Source organism: Vitis vinifera, chromosome 18, assembly GCF_030704535.1.
Source record: "Vitis vinifera cultivar Pinot Noir 40024 chromosome 18, ASM3070453v1".
Classification (NCBI taxonomy): Eukaryota; Viridiplantae; Streptophyta; class Magnoliopsida; order Vitales; family Vitaceae; genus Vitis; species Vitis vinifera.
The window spans coordinates 31285311-31301453 of record NC_081822.1 but is presented as its reverse complement, the minus strand read 5'-3'; the positions used below and the strand labels follow the sequence as shown (position 1 = coordinate 31301453).

At 34.1% G+C, this 16143-nt stretch overlaps 2 protein-coding genes across 2 annotated transcripts; both read right to left on the bottom strand.

Annotated features, from left to right (window-relative positions):
• Positions 1 to 855: 855 nt before the first annotated feature.
• On the bottom strand, positions 856 to 13287 carry LOC100853175 (adenylate kinase, chloroplastic). The gene is made up of 7 exons (XM_003634542.4): positions 12949 to 13287; positions 12153 to 12248; positions 9599 to 9727; positions 9380 to 9514; positions 8904 to 9050; positions 8653 to 8727; positions 856 to 1095 (listed from the first exon to the last, which is right to left on the bottom strand). Exons 1-7 carry the CDS (start codon positions 13171 to 13173, stop codon positions 991 to 993), a joined length of 912 nt encoding a protein of 303 aa, XP_003634590.1. The 5' UTR covers positions 13174 to 13287; the 3' UTR covers positions 856 to 990.
• Positions 4697 to 5668, bottom strand: LOC104882751 (uncharacterized). The gene is made up of 2 exons (XM_059734357.1): positions 5218 to 5668; positions 4697 to 5140 (listed from the first exon to the last, which is right to left on the bottom strand). The coding sequence occupies exons 1-2, from the start codon at positions 5666 to 5668 to the stop codon at positions 4851 to 4853; spliced, it is 741 nt and encodes a 246-aa protein (XP_059590340.1). The 3' UTR covers positions 4697 to 4850.
• Positions 13288 to 16143: the final 2856 nt, after the last annotated feature.

The following is a 16143-nucleotide window of genomic DNA, read 5'->3' as shown; positions in this document are numbered from 1 at the left end:
GCATAATACCAAGAAGAAGAAGAAAAAGAAAAAGAAGAAATAGATGAGTCAGTCAAAATGTTAGGTGTTATGAAGGGGACGCAAGCGGATAAGTCAAGCAATTTGCAAGGCAAGAAACGTGTAATTAGTTCCAATTATTGAATGGTCCTGGTCTAGCCAGAGAAACAAAATGATTCAAAATGTAAAGCCAGAAGCTTCCAGAATTGGGGAAGATTGGTGGAAAATTCTTGAGCGAGACTAGGCAACTAGACTGGAGATCGGTGTTATCAGTATTTTCTCATTTCACTTCTGGTATTTTCCATTACAAAAATCTCCCTTATTTATAAATATATTGAGGCTATTGCACTGATTTTATAAAGTAGATTCACAAAAATGACCCAAAGCTAAAGGAGATAATGGTACCTGGCCTACCTGAAGAATATGGAAATATGGGCTGTAATCAACTGCTTCACACACTTCCTTTTTCAGTGCTTTCTCCATGCTGGGTTTTTGATAGCCGTTTGTCAATGGGCCCATGATCGATGACATCCAGTTGCTAATTATTGATTCTGTTCTGTCTCTAGATCTGCATCTGGTTTTTGAGCCCATCCATGATATATACTAGGTTAGTAAGCAGAGTATAAATGTAAGAAAACTTTAAGTGTACAGTATACCTTTGAGATCTTTACATAACAATTTTATTAGGAATATAGAGTTCTAATAACAATCAGGGATACAGGACATTTGAAATCAATTCAGCAGCAGATGGGAAAAGTAATTTTTGCTTGAAATTGCTTCATAAAATACCCTTACTGACTAAGGAGGGAAAATGATGTGACGACAGAAGTAACAAAAGGATTTCTAAGAAGAAAAAGATGACACTGAATAGAAAGGCCATTTATTACACAATCCCATTAATACACCAACATCCAAATGTAAGTAAAATAATCATGCCAGTTGCAGCAAATCCCTGAAGCAGCAACTTTCTACTTCATTGTTCTTTTACATCTTCTATATTGCTACAGGTCCTGCAGTAGCCTTCTTTTGCTTGACAAGTTTTTCCAGAGCACTGTCAATTTGGGCAAACACTTCTTCTTTTGAAACACCTCCATTGACCTGCAGCAAAAGATAATGGTCCTCAACTCAGATGTCATAGAAGAAAAATATATTTGGAATCAGTATGATTATGTCAAGCCAAGAAACTAGCAGAACAAGCTTTAGACTCATGGATGCAATTGCCTGTATGAAACCAAGTTCAGTCAGGGCATGAGCAACATGTATAGGATGTTGATTAATAATGAATAAGTTTAAAGTATAAAAAAATAGCTGTGGTCATAAATAAACAAAAAGTGCCTTTTTTTTTTTTTTTTTTGAGGTGGTTTTGCTTATTGTTTTGGCACTCTTTGCATACCTCCTGTGTACTTAAGAGTGCGCCCCCTGCTATTTGATTGGCGTCTATCAAAAAAATAATCAACATAAGTCTTTCATCCTTAGATAGGTATTGAAGCTTCCACATGGGAAGCCTTTTGTGGAACCTACCACATCCTAAACTGCTGATAACTTATAAGAGGCTCCCAATGGAATCCAAGGTTAAACCATCAATTGAAGAACAGAATTGAATAATGAGTGTTCCTTTGCGTGTGTGTGTGTGTCAGTGTAACTCATGAATATTCTTGATGTACATCTTTTTTAAAAAAGTGTGAGTGCATTTTTTGGTCTTGCACAACTAGTGCTTCCTTAAGCTTTCTCCATTTGGAAGAGAGGTGGATTAAAAATGAAAGTTAATGGATATGGACAAGCCAATGTTTAATGCAGTTGGGAGCAAAGGAAGAGGAAAATCTGGAACCCCTAATTCAATTTCAGTTGAAAGACACAATCAACTTTAGGTTGCTATTCCAAGCAAAAGAAGAGTTTTTAAAAGAACTTAAAAGGCAAAGGCAAATTTCCTTGATCATCGAAAGTACCTTCTAATGCTTTCATAACTCTATTTATAAGAACGAAAAACCCTTGCACCTACATACATATCATCTTGGTGCTTACAAATCTTGTTCAAGTACATTCATAACACACAGAAAAGACAACAAAGGACAAAGAACCTTATTAGACCTAGATGAGCAGCATAAACAGCATTCGACAGTATCATGCCACAAGAAATGGCACAGTATTTTATGATCACTGCTAAAACAGTAACCTTAACAACAACTGCTCTTGCATCAGATTTACCAGTTTGGTAAAATCTCATGTTCAAGTTTGGATCTAGCTCTTCAAATAATCAAGAGATCACATATTAGCCTTAACTCACCCATAAGGAACTCATACTCATTACTTGGTCCTAGTTAATTAGATACATACAAAAAATGTTTTAGAAACATATATCTGCTAAAAGCTTTGTCAAGTTCAATCCTATTTTTATCCGCTTATCCATCTTCAAATTGATTCACGTACCACGCCTTCCCAGATATGATCAAGTTCCACCTCCTCCCCATTGGAATAAAAAAGAAATATTCCATGATTTGAATGTTTACCAATTAATGGACTACCTTTATTATCCAAGAAGCCACCATGCATAAAAGGAAAACAAATTCTGGCTGAAACCACTATTCAGATATTCATCAAACATTAGTGGACCTCTAAATCTTTTTTTTTTTTTTTTTTGATAAGAGAGAAAAACTGTATTAAAAAACCCGCCAAGACAGTGGCTGAAAGTATACAAAGAAGAAGAAAACACCCCCCGCTCCCCAGCTGGAACAAATCAGCTACCAAGAACGGAGGTGCAAAAGGAACCCCACCCTCAACGAGTTCCCACCCAATCAATAAAATCAACTAAAGTTGAAGGACCATCTTTTATGAACAATTTCGTCTCTGACCAAAGGAAATAAACAAAAGAACTCTCAAGTCTTTGGATTGACAGAACTTCTTCCTCAAACGCTATTTTGTTCCTTGTCTTCCAAACCGTCCAAAAAATACACAAAGGGCCTACTCTCCAAACTTCCTTTATCTTTTTTCCCACAAAAGACCCGTCCCAGCCCAGAAGCGTCACCTTGACAGTGGCTGGCAACACCCACTGCACCCCAAAAAGAGATAAAAACATCGCCCAAAGAGTCCTTATCTTGGCACAATGGAGCAAAATGTGGTCTATAGATTCTTCATGCATTTGGCAAAGGTAGCATCTATTCGCTAAAGGCTAATGGACCTCTAAATCATTAAAGATGGTTTGATCATCAATATCCAAACAGTGGCTCATAAGACATTTTTGCCAAAAAATACATGAGCATCTAGATATTTAATCATTCAATTCTCAAGAAGAGATAAAGTGTCCCACATCATTATCACTTAGCATTGTCAAAATTTTGGTTGACATGGGATGGCATGCGGCTTCGGTAGAAAATTTTCATTGATCATAAAAATTTCCTTGCAATGCCCATATATCTTCTACATACAAACCATATCTTAGCCCTTATTAAACTAATCCCTTTTTTTATGGACAAATAAGGAGTATACAAATGTTCCAAAACAAAAATAAGTAGAAGAGTAACAAAAGGCACCTCCCTCCTATCAAAAAGTGCTCAACCAATCAACAAAATCTAAAATAGATATAATAGATCCTACATCTGAAAACTTCCTTACTCAAAGCCAAAGATATAGACAGCCTATGAAAGAGATTTTGAGAGCTTGACTCATCTGTTCCACATTGACAAATGTTCTATAGTTCCTCCCTCCCCAAATGGTCCAAAATAAGTATGAAGGGGCAACCCTTCATACTTTCTCACACTTGTTCCCCACAAAGGTACCCTACTGACTTGATAAAGTTTCTCCAACCATAGAAGGCAACACCCACTTGACTTCAAACAGTGAGAATAAAATGTGCCACAAAATCCTCATTTTAGCATATTGAAGGAAATGGTCAGTTGATTCCTCCCCAATTTTATGAAGATTACATTTATTCATCAAAATCCATCCCTTTTCTTTTAACTCATCCAACATCAAATTCTCCCTCAAATTGCTTCCCAAGCAACAAAATCCTACTTTCGCTGACAACCAAGGATTCCAAACTACAATTACAAGAAAAGTTCTATATTCATTGTAAAAATAGATTTACTTAACTTCCAACATGACCTTTGACAACAAGAATGTACCTTTTCATATAGAATTATTTTACCTCTCTCTCCCTTTTATAATCAATTTATAACCTTATCATACATTTTAAATAATTAATATAATAATTCTTTTAAGAAAAAATATGTTTGAATTTGATTTTTCTTAATGAAAAATAGTTCGAAGTGTATGTATCATTGCATCATTATAGCTCATATCATATTGTACATGATATATGATACACTGTCTTATTAAAATAGATATGTATTGCAATTCGTATCATCTCTTAAGTGTATCACAATTCATAACAAGCTGCAATACAATGATGGAAGGAAGAGTACTTTTATAAAAGCTAGATGAAGATTACTTATGCTTTTCTTATCATAGTTTTAAAAGGCTCAAGGCGCACCAAGGCGCAAAGTAGTCCTAGAGCCTGAGGCGCAAGGCGCATCTAAGGCGCGGGCTTTAGTAAAGTGAGGTGCACCCTAATTTACATATATATTTTTATATAATATAATCAAATTTAACAATCATTTATTTGTCCTAAACACATAAATCATCAAATATCATCCAAAACTTCGATTTAATAAACAAAAAACATAAAAATAAAGAACTCCAAGCATAAAAACAAATCCAAATCCATATTGCTAATTGCCTAATACATATCCAAATCCAAAGTTTCCAAACCTAAAGGTCCAAAACATGAAATTTGTCCACAATTCAAAAACATCATTAAAAAACACTTAAATCACAAATTTGTCCACAACAAGCAATCATCACTCCTCCTCTAAATCAACAAAATCATCATCATCATCATTTCCATCACCACATTTGTAGCCTTCCCCATCTTCTTCATCTGCTGAATCAACCATGTCTCCATCTTCATCTTCATCTATTAGTGAATAAGAAGGCAAAGTTCTAGAACTTGAAGCTATCCCCCTTGTTGGTGGTATTATGCTTGAGCTTGCTCTAGCTCTAGCTCTAGTATCAAACCTGGCCTCCTCAGCTCCAACAGCTCTAGCAACATCACCCCATGTCAAATTGTCATCATCAAATACAAAATCACCTATTTAGTGAAACAATTCACCTATTTTAGCAAAAATACAATCTAATCATTTAAATAAACAAAACTAAATAACTAACCTGGTGCTCTAGTCTTTCTTGTCCTAACAGCTAACTCATTCCCGAATAGTCCTTGGGCATTTGTGAACAAACTCACTTTGGCCACAACTTTTTCTTGCTTAGCAGGGTCTCTTGTTAGCCTTAAGATGCATTTATACAAATCACTCATAATGTCGGCATCATGCTCTATTTCTGGCTTATCATAGAAGAATTCCGGGTTCAAAAAGTACCCTGCTGCATGCAAAGGCCGATGAAGCTGAATCTCCCACCTCTTATCAATGATGTTGAAGATTTCTTTGTACTTCTCTTCATTTCCATTAAAACTTCTCACAATTGCATCCTTAGCTCTATTCATGGCCTCATAGATGTATCCCATAGGAGCTTTTTTTTCACCATCAACCAAACGAAGCACACGAACTAGGGGACCCGAAACCTTTAAGCAAAACACAATAGTGTTCCAAAATGAAGGCATTAGAACTATGTTGGCTATAGTTTTCCCCTTCTACTCTTTTGCCCATTTACTATCTAACCAATCTGAGCTTGTAAACATCTTCCTCAAATTGTTTTTTTGTTCATGCAATCGCGATAATGTGATGAAAACAGTTGCAAACCGAGTCTTAGCAGGCCTAAGCAATTCCCTTTGTCCAGTAAACCGCCTCATCATGTTGAGTAGCCCTGAGCGATTATAAATATACCCATTTAGTGATATAGCCCTCTCCAATGTCCTCTTGATGTTTGGTAGCTTTCCAATATCTTCCAACATCAAGTCAAGGCAATGTGCAGCACATGGTGTCCAATACAAATGTGGACGCTTTAATTCTAACAACCTCCCTATATGAAATTGTAGATAATAAATTTACATAAGTTCTCAAGATAAATAATTCAAATTTTAAAAGTAAATAAAAATTCAAGAAATAGTATTTATTACCTGCCATCACATAACTTGAGTGATTATCTGTTATAACTTGAATAACATTCTCTTCACCAACTTGCTCTACCCATTTGTCAAGTAACTCAAACATCTTTTCTCCCGTCTTAATCATTGAAGAAGCATCAATGGATTGCATGAACATGGTTCCCTTTGAACAATTAACCAAAAAGTTCACCAAAGTTCTCTCTTTCCTATCGGTCCATCCATCCGACATAATTGAACATCATCCATTTTTCCCCCATTCCACCATATGATCTTTCATCAAATCTTTTGTGAGAGTCAATTCTTTCTTAAGGTTGGTAACTCTTACCTCATGAAAAGTTGGTCCCTTCATACCCACACCATATTGGCCAATAGCCTCAATCATTGGTTGGAAACTTGGATATGTGACTGCATTAAATGGAATAGCAGCCTCATACATCCATCTTGTGATAAGCGTGCAAGCTCTTTCTCTTGCTTCCTTTTTGTAGGCATCATTGATGGTAGTTTGATTCATCTTTCCACTCCTTTGATTTTGAACAACCATCTCTGCATTAGGAGTGAAAAAATGATCCATAGGACCTTTTTGTCTTGGTTTTTTTGAAGAAAACGTCCTACCACCACTTCCTCCTCGGTTACTACCTCCACTAGAAATGTTGGTGACATTCGTTCTACTATTAATCTCCTCACCAATATCTTCATCTTCCAAACCAAACAAATCTTCATTAACATATTCGCTCCCCATATTCATTTGCTCTTTTTGATTTTTCTTGGAACTCATATACTCTTCCATTTCTTCTCTAACATGTTCCGGACATTTTCTACACTTTTTAGCATTTCTATATCCACCAACAAGATGTTGTTTGTGTCTATAGATGCCTCCTTTGGTTACTTTCTCACAAAAAATGCATATGATGGTGTTCAAATCTTTTTCATTAACCAAACGACCATATTTCCACCCCGGATCTCTTCTTCCACTTGCACTAGAGTCCACTTGAGTTTCACTCTCATTATCCATCTTGCAAACAAATTATCTATACTCCACAATAAAATAATTATAATTAAATTAAGAAAAAAAATTGAAAAAAAAATGCATATCACATTATCAAATATCACATTAACAACAAATATGCATGAGTGCTTTTTATTTATTTATTTATTTTTATTTTGTAAAATTTTCATGTCAAAAACTCAAAATATAATATTTATTTTTTAAAAAAAAAATTACCAATGAGAGTTATGAGGTAAGAATGGAAAAAAATGCAGAAAAGTGAAGAAAAAAGAAAAATACCGAGGTCCAGAAGGTACGTGACTATTTCCCCTTTATTTTTCTCCTATTTTCCCCCTATTTTTCTTCTTCTTTTTCTTCTTCTTCTTCACTTCTCCAGCACGGAAGAGGCTAGGGCAAAAAATGGCAGTGGTCTCGGGTTGAGAAAGACCAGAAAAGGGGGCTGGATGGAAGGAACAGGTCAAAACGGCGTCGTTTTGGCCTGTTTTTTTTTTTTAAAAGAACAGGGTCCAAAACGACGTCGTTTTGGTCCCTGTTCACTTAAATGAACAGGCTCCAAAACGACGTCGTTTTGGGCCCAGAAATTAAAAAAAAAAAAGCTAGGGCGAAGGAGATCGTACCTGGTCGGGCCGTCGGAGGCGACTCGGGCGACCGCCTCGCGCCTTGCTGGAGGCGAGCGCCTTGCGCGCCTAAGCGGCACCTTTGTGAAGGGGCGTCGCCTCTCTTCAGGCGAGGCGCCGGAGGGTGGCGTCGCGCCGCCCCAAGCCTAGGCGCGCCTTTTAGAACTATGTTTCTTATTATTAGTTTTTTACTAATTCTCATCAAATACTACAAAATCTAGAATTCGAAGCCTTCCTTCCTTATTCGAAATTGTTCTCCAAATCCTGCACTCAATGCTACATCAATGATCTAGGATTTCTCCCAAAAGCAAAGTTAAAAACTTAGGGCCAGTTCGGGAACATTTTGCAAAAAACAGTTTTTTAAAATAATTATTGAAAACAATTCACTTGAATTGTTTTTAAGAACAAAATTCTATTGAGGAACTTAAATATGAAAAACAGTTTTCTAAGCTTATTCTACATAACGGTACTCTACACTTCCAATGTAAAAGTTCCCAAAGTATTCTCCATATTTTCAATTGTTTCTCAATACATTGTACATTAATATTAAAAAAAAAAAAAAAAAAAACAATTTGAGATTCAAACCAAATTTTCAAAAAACTTTTTTCTATCATAAGTTTGCTAAATGTGTTTTTTAGGTTAGAAAACTATTTTCAAGAATAGTTTTCAAATAAGGCCTTAGTCATTGAAAACACACATATATGCAAACATTGAGGATGGCAGTTAAGAGGACAAATCAAAGACAACAAAAATGAAAAATAATAGTCTGCATAATGGCATCATTAATTGCAGCCATTTTTTACAATTTTAAAAAGATTTCTTTTAAACTTACAAGCATTGCATATGCACTTAGCACTCAGTCAAAATTCATAACGTATACAGTGTGTGCTCATGTGTGTCTGAGAGAGAGAGCATGCCTTGATTGTTATGTCTTTGTACAATGAAAGTACTGCCTCCACATTTTGATGATGAGTACGCAATCGTAACTTTACCTAAACATGATCAGAAGAGAAAGTGAATGAAGGCTATCAATTAAAGACCAAAATGGCTGAAAACAAGCACAAAATAAGATCAAGATGCAGGACAAGAAACAATAAGAAAGCAGCATATAATAACCAAGGACCACAAGGCAATGAATTTAAAGCAATCACAATGATTTAGAACATGCCTTTTCCTCAGTATCATCAAAGCGTTGAGTAAGCCTAGCAGCAATTTCTTCATTCTCAGGGGGAGAATACTTCAAGTGGTATATCCTCCCAGTGACAGGATCTAGCCTCCTTCCAACCACTCTTTCGACCAGAATTTCTTCAGGGACCTGCAGACATAAGTTGGCCTACATAAGAAGAGTTCTGGATAGCTGACTTCTATTAGTTACTGACTGTCTATTCAATAAACAGAAATTCAAAAACAAAACAAAAATCAATGATAATATAAAGAATTACTGCTCACTGCTACAACAACACAACACTAAAGTTTTTACTAGTATGGATTTTCATAGTCTACAAAAATATCAGAAATTCAATCACGAGAGACTTAGGTGGCAGCATGTAGTTCAACTTGTCCTCTTCCCAATCTGGTGCCTCAATGTAATTGAATAGCTATAAAATACCAATAACAAACAGCAACAAAAGAAGAAATCCTTACTTCTAGGAGAATGAAAAGGTCAGGCTCAAACCCAAATTCCTTGAGAGCAGTAGCTTGAGATTGGCTCCTAGGGTATCCATCTAAAAGCCATCCCTTTTCTTGAGAATCAGGCTGCAATAGACGGTCCCTAACCATCTACATGAACGTACCACACAATTAAATTTAAATCACCAACAACAGAGTGATCATGTGCCATAAAATGAAATAAATTGAACCCACCATGACAACTATTTCATTTGGCACTAGCTTCCCTTTTTCCATGAACTCCTTCGCTCGCCTCCCATTTTCACTACCAGCTGCAACTTCTGCCCTCAATAAATCTCCAGCAGCAATATGCACCAAATCATGCTGCATATACGAGGATGACTTGATTCAATCTGTTTTTCTTCACGAGGCAATTCCAAATGAGAAATTTATGCAGTAATGCCAGTAACTTATGCAAGTAATACCATAAAGCCATTGGGGAAAAATAAGTAATAAACAGGAAGAATATCCAACAAATGAATGGCTGATCATCTGGTTAAAAATCCTATAGATGCAATAATAGCCACTGTTCTTCTTTCTTTTTGAATCCTATACTTTATGTGTGTATCCTTGGTGGTGAAAGGACAAAAGGGTATTATTTGTAAATGCAATGGAACACCAAAGCCTTACAAACAGAGATCTCCCCCATAGAATTACAATAAGACCTTAAGACAGATTGGATAGTCATTACTATCAGGGGCAGACCATTTAATCTTCCAACCAAGATTGCTTTGAATGCCAATAACCTAAAGATCTAAAAAATGGGTCAATTCAAACAATCCTGAAAAATATTTCTTTCGCACCCACAGTTTTATTTGTTTCTGACCTAGAACCCTTTTTTAACTCTAACTCTTGTCCCAACTTCAAGCTTTTTGTGGACACTGGAAGGCCTAGATTAGTTGCTAACCACAAAAAAATCAGCAAGGTGTTTCTTCCCTACCTATAAACCATACATACAGTTGATGAGCTTTCAACTGATAAAACCATCCATAAACTCTACAAACACTTTCTGAACTTTACAAACCTTGATCCTGTTAACTATAGGAACCATAACTGACAGGATTAGGGATTTCTTTACCCCACAAGGTAGTAATGGTCACATTTCAGGATAAACCAACTAGCAGTGAATTTTTTGAATGGGGATTGGCAATGGAATAGACTAGTTGGGTAAACATGCCACTCTTAATGGAACTGTGACTAGGGATAGGGGTATGGAAATAAGGTGTTTTTGAAAATTATCAAGAAATCAACTTTTTTCTTTGGTTGTTGTCAATGTTGTGAAAATGAAGCCAAGCACTGTATTGGTTGTGGAATTTTGGATTGCTCATCATCATCTTATTGAGTGGATCATTTTATGTAAAATTAACTTCCCATTCTTTCTAACCCAAAACTAAGCATCCAGTGCCCACCCCCCACAGAAAACACACCAAAACAAGTAAATAAATAAACAAAACAAACAAACCACAACAACATCAAATTGGACATTGCCTATAAAAAAATTGAATATCATATAAGGTCATAAGGGAGATATAGGCAATTCAATACAATTTAATCAAAGTTTTAAAACTACAGAAAATGAAAGGTTGGATTAGTCAAGCCTCTTTCTGGATTGGTTGAAACATGATTTTTAGATCAATGAGCAGTAGAAACTTGAATTGATTGAGCAATACAAATTGCATTAATTGAACTCTTAACTTAATCAATCAAAGGTATAAATATTTGCAGGTCCTTACTTCAACCTGGCTTCTAATTTTGGTCAACTAGGGTTTCTACATCCTTTATTAAAAGCATTTTCTGGTGAGATTGAGTATATCTAAGTGGAAACTAACACTACGAAAACTTTCTTTTTGTTTTCTTAAACAACATGTGGAAAGAATGTTGATAACAACTCACTCTTAGATTGAAGATACTAGATTCTTTGTGAAGGTTTTTTTCTTTTCTGGAAAAATTAAATCATGCCTTGTCTATTAATTCAAGTACACCCATCGATTGAGCATCAGTAATTCAATCTCCAAATTGCCATCTGGTGTGAGTCTAAATTTGTGATCAAGTTGATTACAAATCATGGTTCCCTGTGGATTCAAGAGTTTGATTCAATGCAATTAGAGTCATGATCAGGTCCAGTCTAAATAGGTTCATGAACACTATGGATAGTGGATTTGGTAAAGAGATGAATGCAGATTCCGTAACATTGGACATCAGTATCAACTTTTGAATTCTAACTCTCATATGGCAATTTTTGCACCTGAACCTAAGCTATTGGTTTTTTTCCAAAGAGTATTCCATGCTAAAAGATGTAGTATGTCATATTTTGATCAATTGTCTTTGGATTTGATTTTAGGGTTTGACTAAATAGTCAGCCTGAATATATCCTTTGTTTTTTATGTATTCACCTATGTTGGTTAGTCTAGTACCATCTATTTGTTTTCAATTAAAATTTTCCATTATTGATCATTGACCTTTGTTATTCGACTGCTTTTAGAATAGTTTCAAATTGAAATTTAGCAACTATTTTGAGTTAGACCTATTCATGCTACTCAAGCTCTAATGAGCAGTAACCTCAGAATCTAAATAGTCATCACCAATATCAATTTGTAGTACAAGAAACTAGTACCACAATTAAAATTGAGATTTAAAAGTTAAAAACATGTCATCAATTCTATCATCATATGCATTGTTTACATCAGTTATTATCAATGAGATAGCAATTGGAAAGGGAAGAAGCTCTCAGATAATAAAAAAAACTTACCTTTTTAGTGATGAGCTCGCATTGTGTCCCTTTACCAGAAGCAGGAGCACCGGATATCATAATCTTCAGAGAATTGGGATTAGCAGATGCCACTACCTGTACAATTGCTCAGTAATCCAAAACAAGGGTACCTCCCATATCATACATGTCCAGCATAACATATTTAAATCATCAGCAATATATAAAACATGCAAAACCAGAGACTCTATATGATTAAGATAACTATTTGGTCTCCTAGAAAGCCAAGCAAGAAAAATGTTGAATTCTTATGTCTCTGCAATTTGGTTCCCAATAAAATCAAATGATCAATCCAATTCAACCAAATAACAGTACAGGACCAAAAAGATATTCAATTTGTTTGCTTTAAAATCAAAAGGGGAAAAAGAAGAAAAAAGAAGAAGAAGAAGAAGAAGAATCATCCCTCCAATTAGTTTCTGAGAAATCTACGTACAAGAAATTAAATAAAAAATGAATCTTAAATTTTTAAGACAAACTAGCGGCATTATGAAATCGAATTAATTTCATTATTTACTTCAAAAATCAAAACTATACGTATACTCTCTGTGTGTGAACCGTTTGGTTCCCGAGAACAAGGGGAAAAGGGAAAAAAGAAAATGAAATATTCATCTCATGCTTTTATATTGTTTAACATAAGCACTGAAATTTTCTGAGCATATAAACAGATGAGTAAAGGTCAGAAATTTTCTCCAAACTTTCCCAACGTCGAAACAAAAGTAGAAAAAGGAAGGAATCGAGACAAATCAAAATTGACAAAGTGGAATACAGCCACACATACCACGAGAGTTGGAGATACGCTGGGAGCGCGGCCTCCGAAACGACGTAGTATTAGGGTTTGATTGCAGCGAAGCGAGAGGGGAGAAGGGGAGAGAGATGAGAATTGTGAAGAAAAATGAAGCTTGGTGGAGATTGATGATTGAGAGAGAGAAGCAGAGGCTTTAAGATTAGGATTAGGGTTGGGGTTTGGGCTTGAAATCATTGGTAGATTTGCAAAGCAAGCCATTTGCTCTCTCCCTCTCTCTCTCTCTCTCTCTCTTGTGCTCCTCTACAGTGAAGATGATAATAGCCCCTGCAGCTAAGATTTGCGGCACTGAAGCTATTAGGCTTCTTAGAAACGGCGTCGTTTACTTCGTTTTTAATTTCTGTATTTAGAGTATTGCCGCACATTTTTGGTGTTTTCATTTAAAACGGTGTCATTTAAATTTTTTCCTTAATATTTTTAGCAAATTCGTCTTTTTCTATTCCATATTTGTTTTAAGAAAATTATGGAAAAATATTACAATAATAATAATAATTCCTAAAAAAAGATAATAAAATATCCATCTCTTAAAAATGTCTACAATACTTTTCTTCTTTTTCATATTTTCACTTATTTCTAAGAGTAGGAAGAGTTGGAAGATAAATGGTTAATTAATTTAAATGATATTTAAAAAAAAAATTTAAATGGACTTGAATTTAACTTAAATATTAATATAGACCTCAATTTAACTTAAATCTTAATGGAACGTTGTTCATGTTTTTTTAAATGGTTTACTTTTATTAATATTGAAATATTATTAAGTAAAATCTATTTATTTTTATGCATTTTTATAATTATACAAAATATATTTTTAAATATCCTAAAATATCATAATAAAAAATTTTATAATAATTAATTATATAATTAGCATTAATTGACATTTGGATAGTAAATAACACTCTAATTATACTTAGTTGTTAAGGAAATATCAAAAGTTTTTTTAAGTTAATACTTGTTTTTATGTAGTATATTTTTTCCTTATAAATTGTAAATGAAATTGAAATTAATTCATTAATTTTTGCATTTATTGATTTAATGGTCACTATAAAGGGTCAACTACACATTAGCATCTTATGATATTACAACAAGACAAAACTCGGATGTGTGATCTACAATCCATTGCATATAGTCTCCCAATGAGTGAATATTTGTAATTTAACAAGCTATATGTTATCATTTTTTCAAGATTACATATCCAATTTTTGAGTTATAAATCCTTTTATTATGTGATCAACTCGCATACAGTAGCTCACAAAAAGGAAATGTCAAATTCTAGTTATGAATTACTAAAACTATAGTTTATTTGATCACAAGTCCTTATGATCACCCAAGGAAACATATTGTCTTATCACCTGAGATACAATGAAGACTTTATCGAGGACACCTGTTGTCATCAATCTTCATCAATAGTGACTCAATTAATAGAGAATATATGACCAGCTAAAGGTTTCACCCATATGTCAAAACTTCACATTGATTTCAAGAAAACTTAATATACTCTCAAGGTTGAGAGTCTATGTAGTATAGTAGTTTGTTGAATCATGGCTACCCTATAGGCTATAGTTAATGTTATGATTCACCATAGGTTTTCTTTAGTATGTAACTACATATACTAATACACTTACCATGGGAAAACTATTCTAATTACTAAGGTAAATTATCCTTCAAATTAAGAGATAATGCATTATAGCCTTTAATGGATTACCTAAATCCATGAACCGATCGTAAATAACTTATCATCTTTCAAGGAACTCATGGCTTGAATTTTCTATATAAATTTTAATACATCTATGTCAGTACAATGCAAGTGATAAGAGTATGAATGCTATAAATATAATTCATGCTAACAAGGATAATAAAGGCAACCAAAATCATAATAAATAAATCTATTAATGAAACTAAAATCCATTACATCATATCATGTTTTCTAGGGCTCTATTGTTACACTTTTACTCAATCAGTCTTTTCATGGATCTCTTGTAAAAGAGAAAGGTGGTATTCTCTAGAGGGAAACTAGGGTTTTCTTTTCTTTAATCTAGAAGACAATAGTCAAAAGTGAAGCTCTAAGCCCTTAAGTTGGTTTATATAGGTTTCCATGTGGGTTTATGTGACTTGAGTCTAAATTGAGCTTTGGTAACTTAATCTAACCCATGATTATAAATCTTTGTTGAATTTAAATAGTAAAGCCTAAATACCTTATAACTCTAACTAAGAAAAACCAAATATAAAGTTACCACAATTTTATAATATTCTAAGTTGTCGTCCTCTAGGATTAACTCTAAGTATTTATTTGTTTTTAGATTAAAAGGATTAATTATTTGCTAAAGATAATGAAATTTTAAATTAAATAGATATGAATAAAATATAAATAAAGATTTCCTAAAATATTTAATTAAATAAATCAAATAAAAGAAAAATTGTTTGAAAGAGTTTTACAATTCAGTGTCAAATCTTTAGAAAAAAAGAAAACATTATAAAATTTAAGATTTAGGGTCAAAGCAATTCGAGACAAAATTGAACTTAAGACTAATATTGCATCGAAAACTTTTTTCCTTTTTTAAAAAAATTCTTAAAACTATTAAGTGAATGAAATTAATTACTAGTTAAAGGCAACTTTTTAACCTTTTTTTTTTCTTTTGATAGGTAAAGAAAATTCTCACATACAAAAGAGACGCTAAAAAAATGACTCAAGGTATACAATACCTATATACCTATACACCCACCATCAAAACGACCAAAAAGGAAAAAAAAAACACCCAGTTGGCCCCACAAACAACCTTAGGTAGAGTCCAACCAATCAATAAAACTAACTATAGTTAGAGCGCAATCAACTATAAACAACTTGGCCTCTGACCAAAGATAAAAAACAAAAGAGTATTTGAGTCTCTAGATTGACAACACATCATCCTTAAATGCCAATTTATTTCTCGCCTTCCAAACTGTCCAAAAAATGTATAGAGGAGCAACTCTCCACACCTTCTTATGCTTTTTGCCCACAAAAGAACCATGCCAACTAAGGAGAGTCTTTCTAACTGAAGAAGGCAGCACCCATGGCACCCCAAAGAAATTAAAGAGTAAATCCCATAAGACCCTTGTTTTAGAACAATATAGAAGAAGATGGTCTATGGTCTTCTCTTTCTCAAGGCACATAAAACATCTATTTGTCAAGGTCCA

What these genes read in the sequence shown, in the direction of transcription:
- LOC100853175 (XM_003634542.4), bottom strand. Translation starts at nt 13,173, where the DNA reads ATGGCTTGCTTTGCAAATCTACCAATGATTTCAAGCCCAAACCCCAAC. An exon ending in GCGAGCTCATCACTAAAAAG is followed by an intron (nt 9,728 to 12,152) that starts GTAAGTTTTTTT and finishes TCGTATATGCAG; the next exon opens with CATGATTTGGTGCATATTGC. An exon ending in CAAATGAAATAGTTGTCATG is followed by an intron (nt 9,515 to 9,598) that starts GTGGGTTCAATT and finishes ACGTTCATGTAG; the next exon opens with ATGGTTAGGGACCGTCTATT.
- LOC104882751 (XM_059734357.1), bottom strand. Translation starts at nt 5,668, where the DNA reads ATGCCTTCATTTTGGAACACTATTGTGTTTTGCTTAAAGGTTTCGGGT. An exon ending in AAGAAAGACTAGAGCACCAG is followed by an intron (nt 5,141 to 5,217) that starts GTTAGTTATTTA and finishes TTCACTAAATAG; the next exon opens with GTGATTTTGTATTTGATGAT.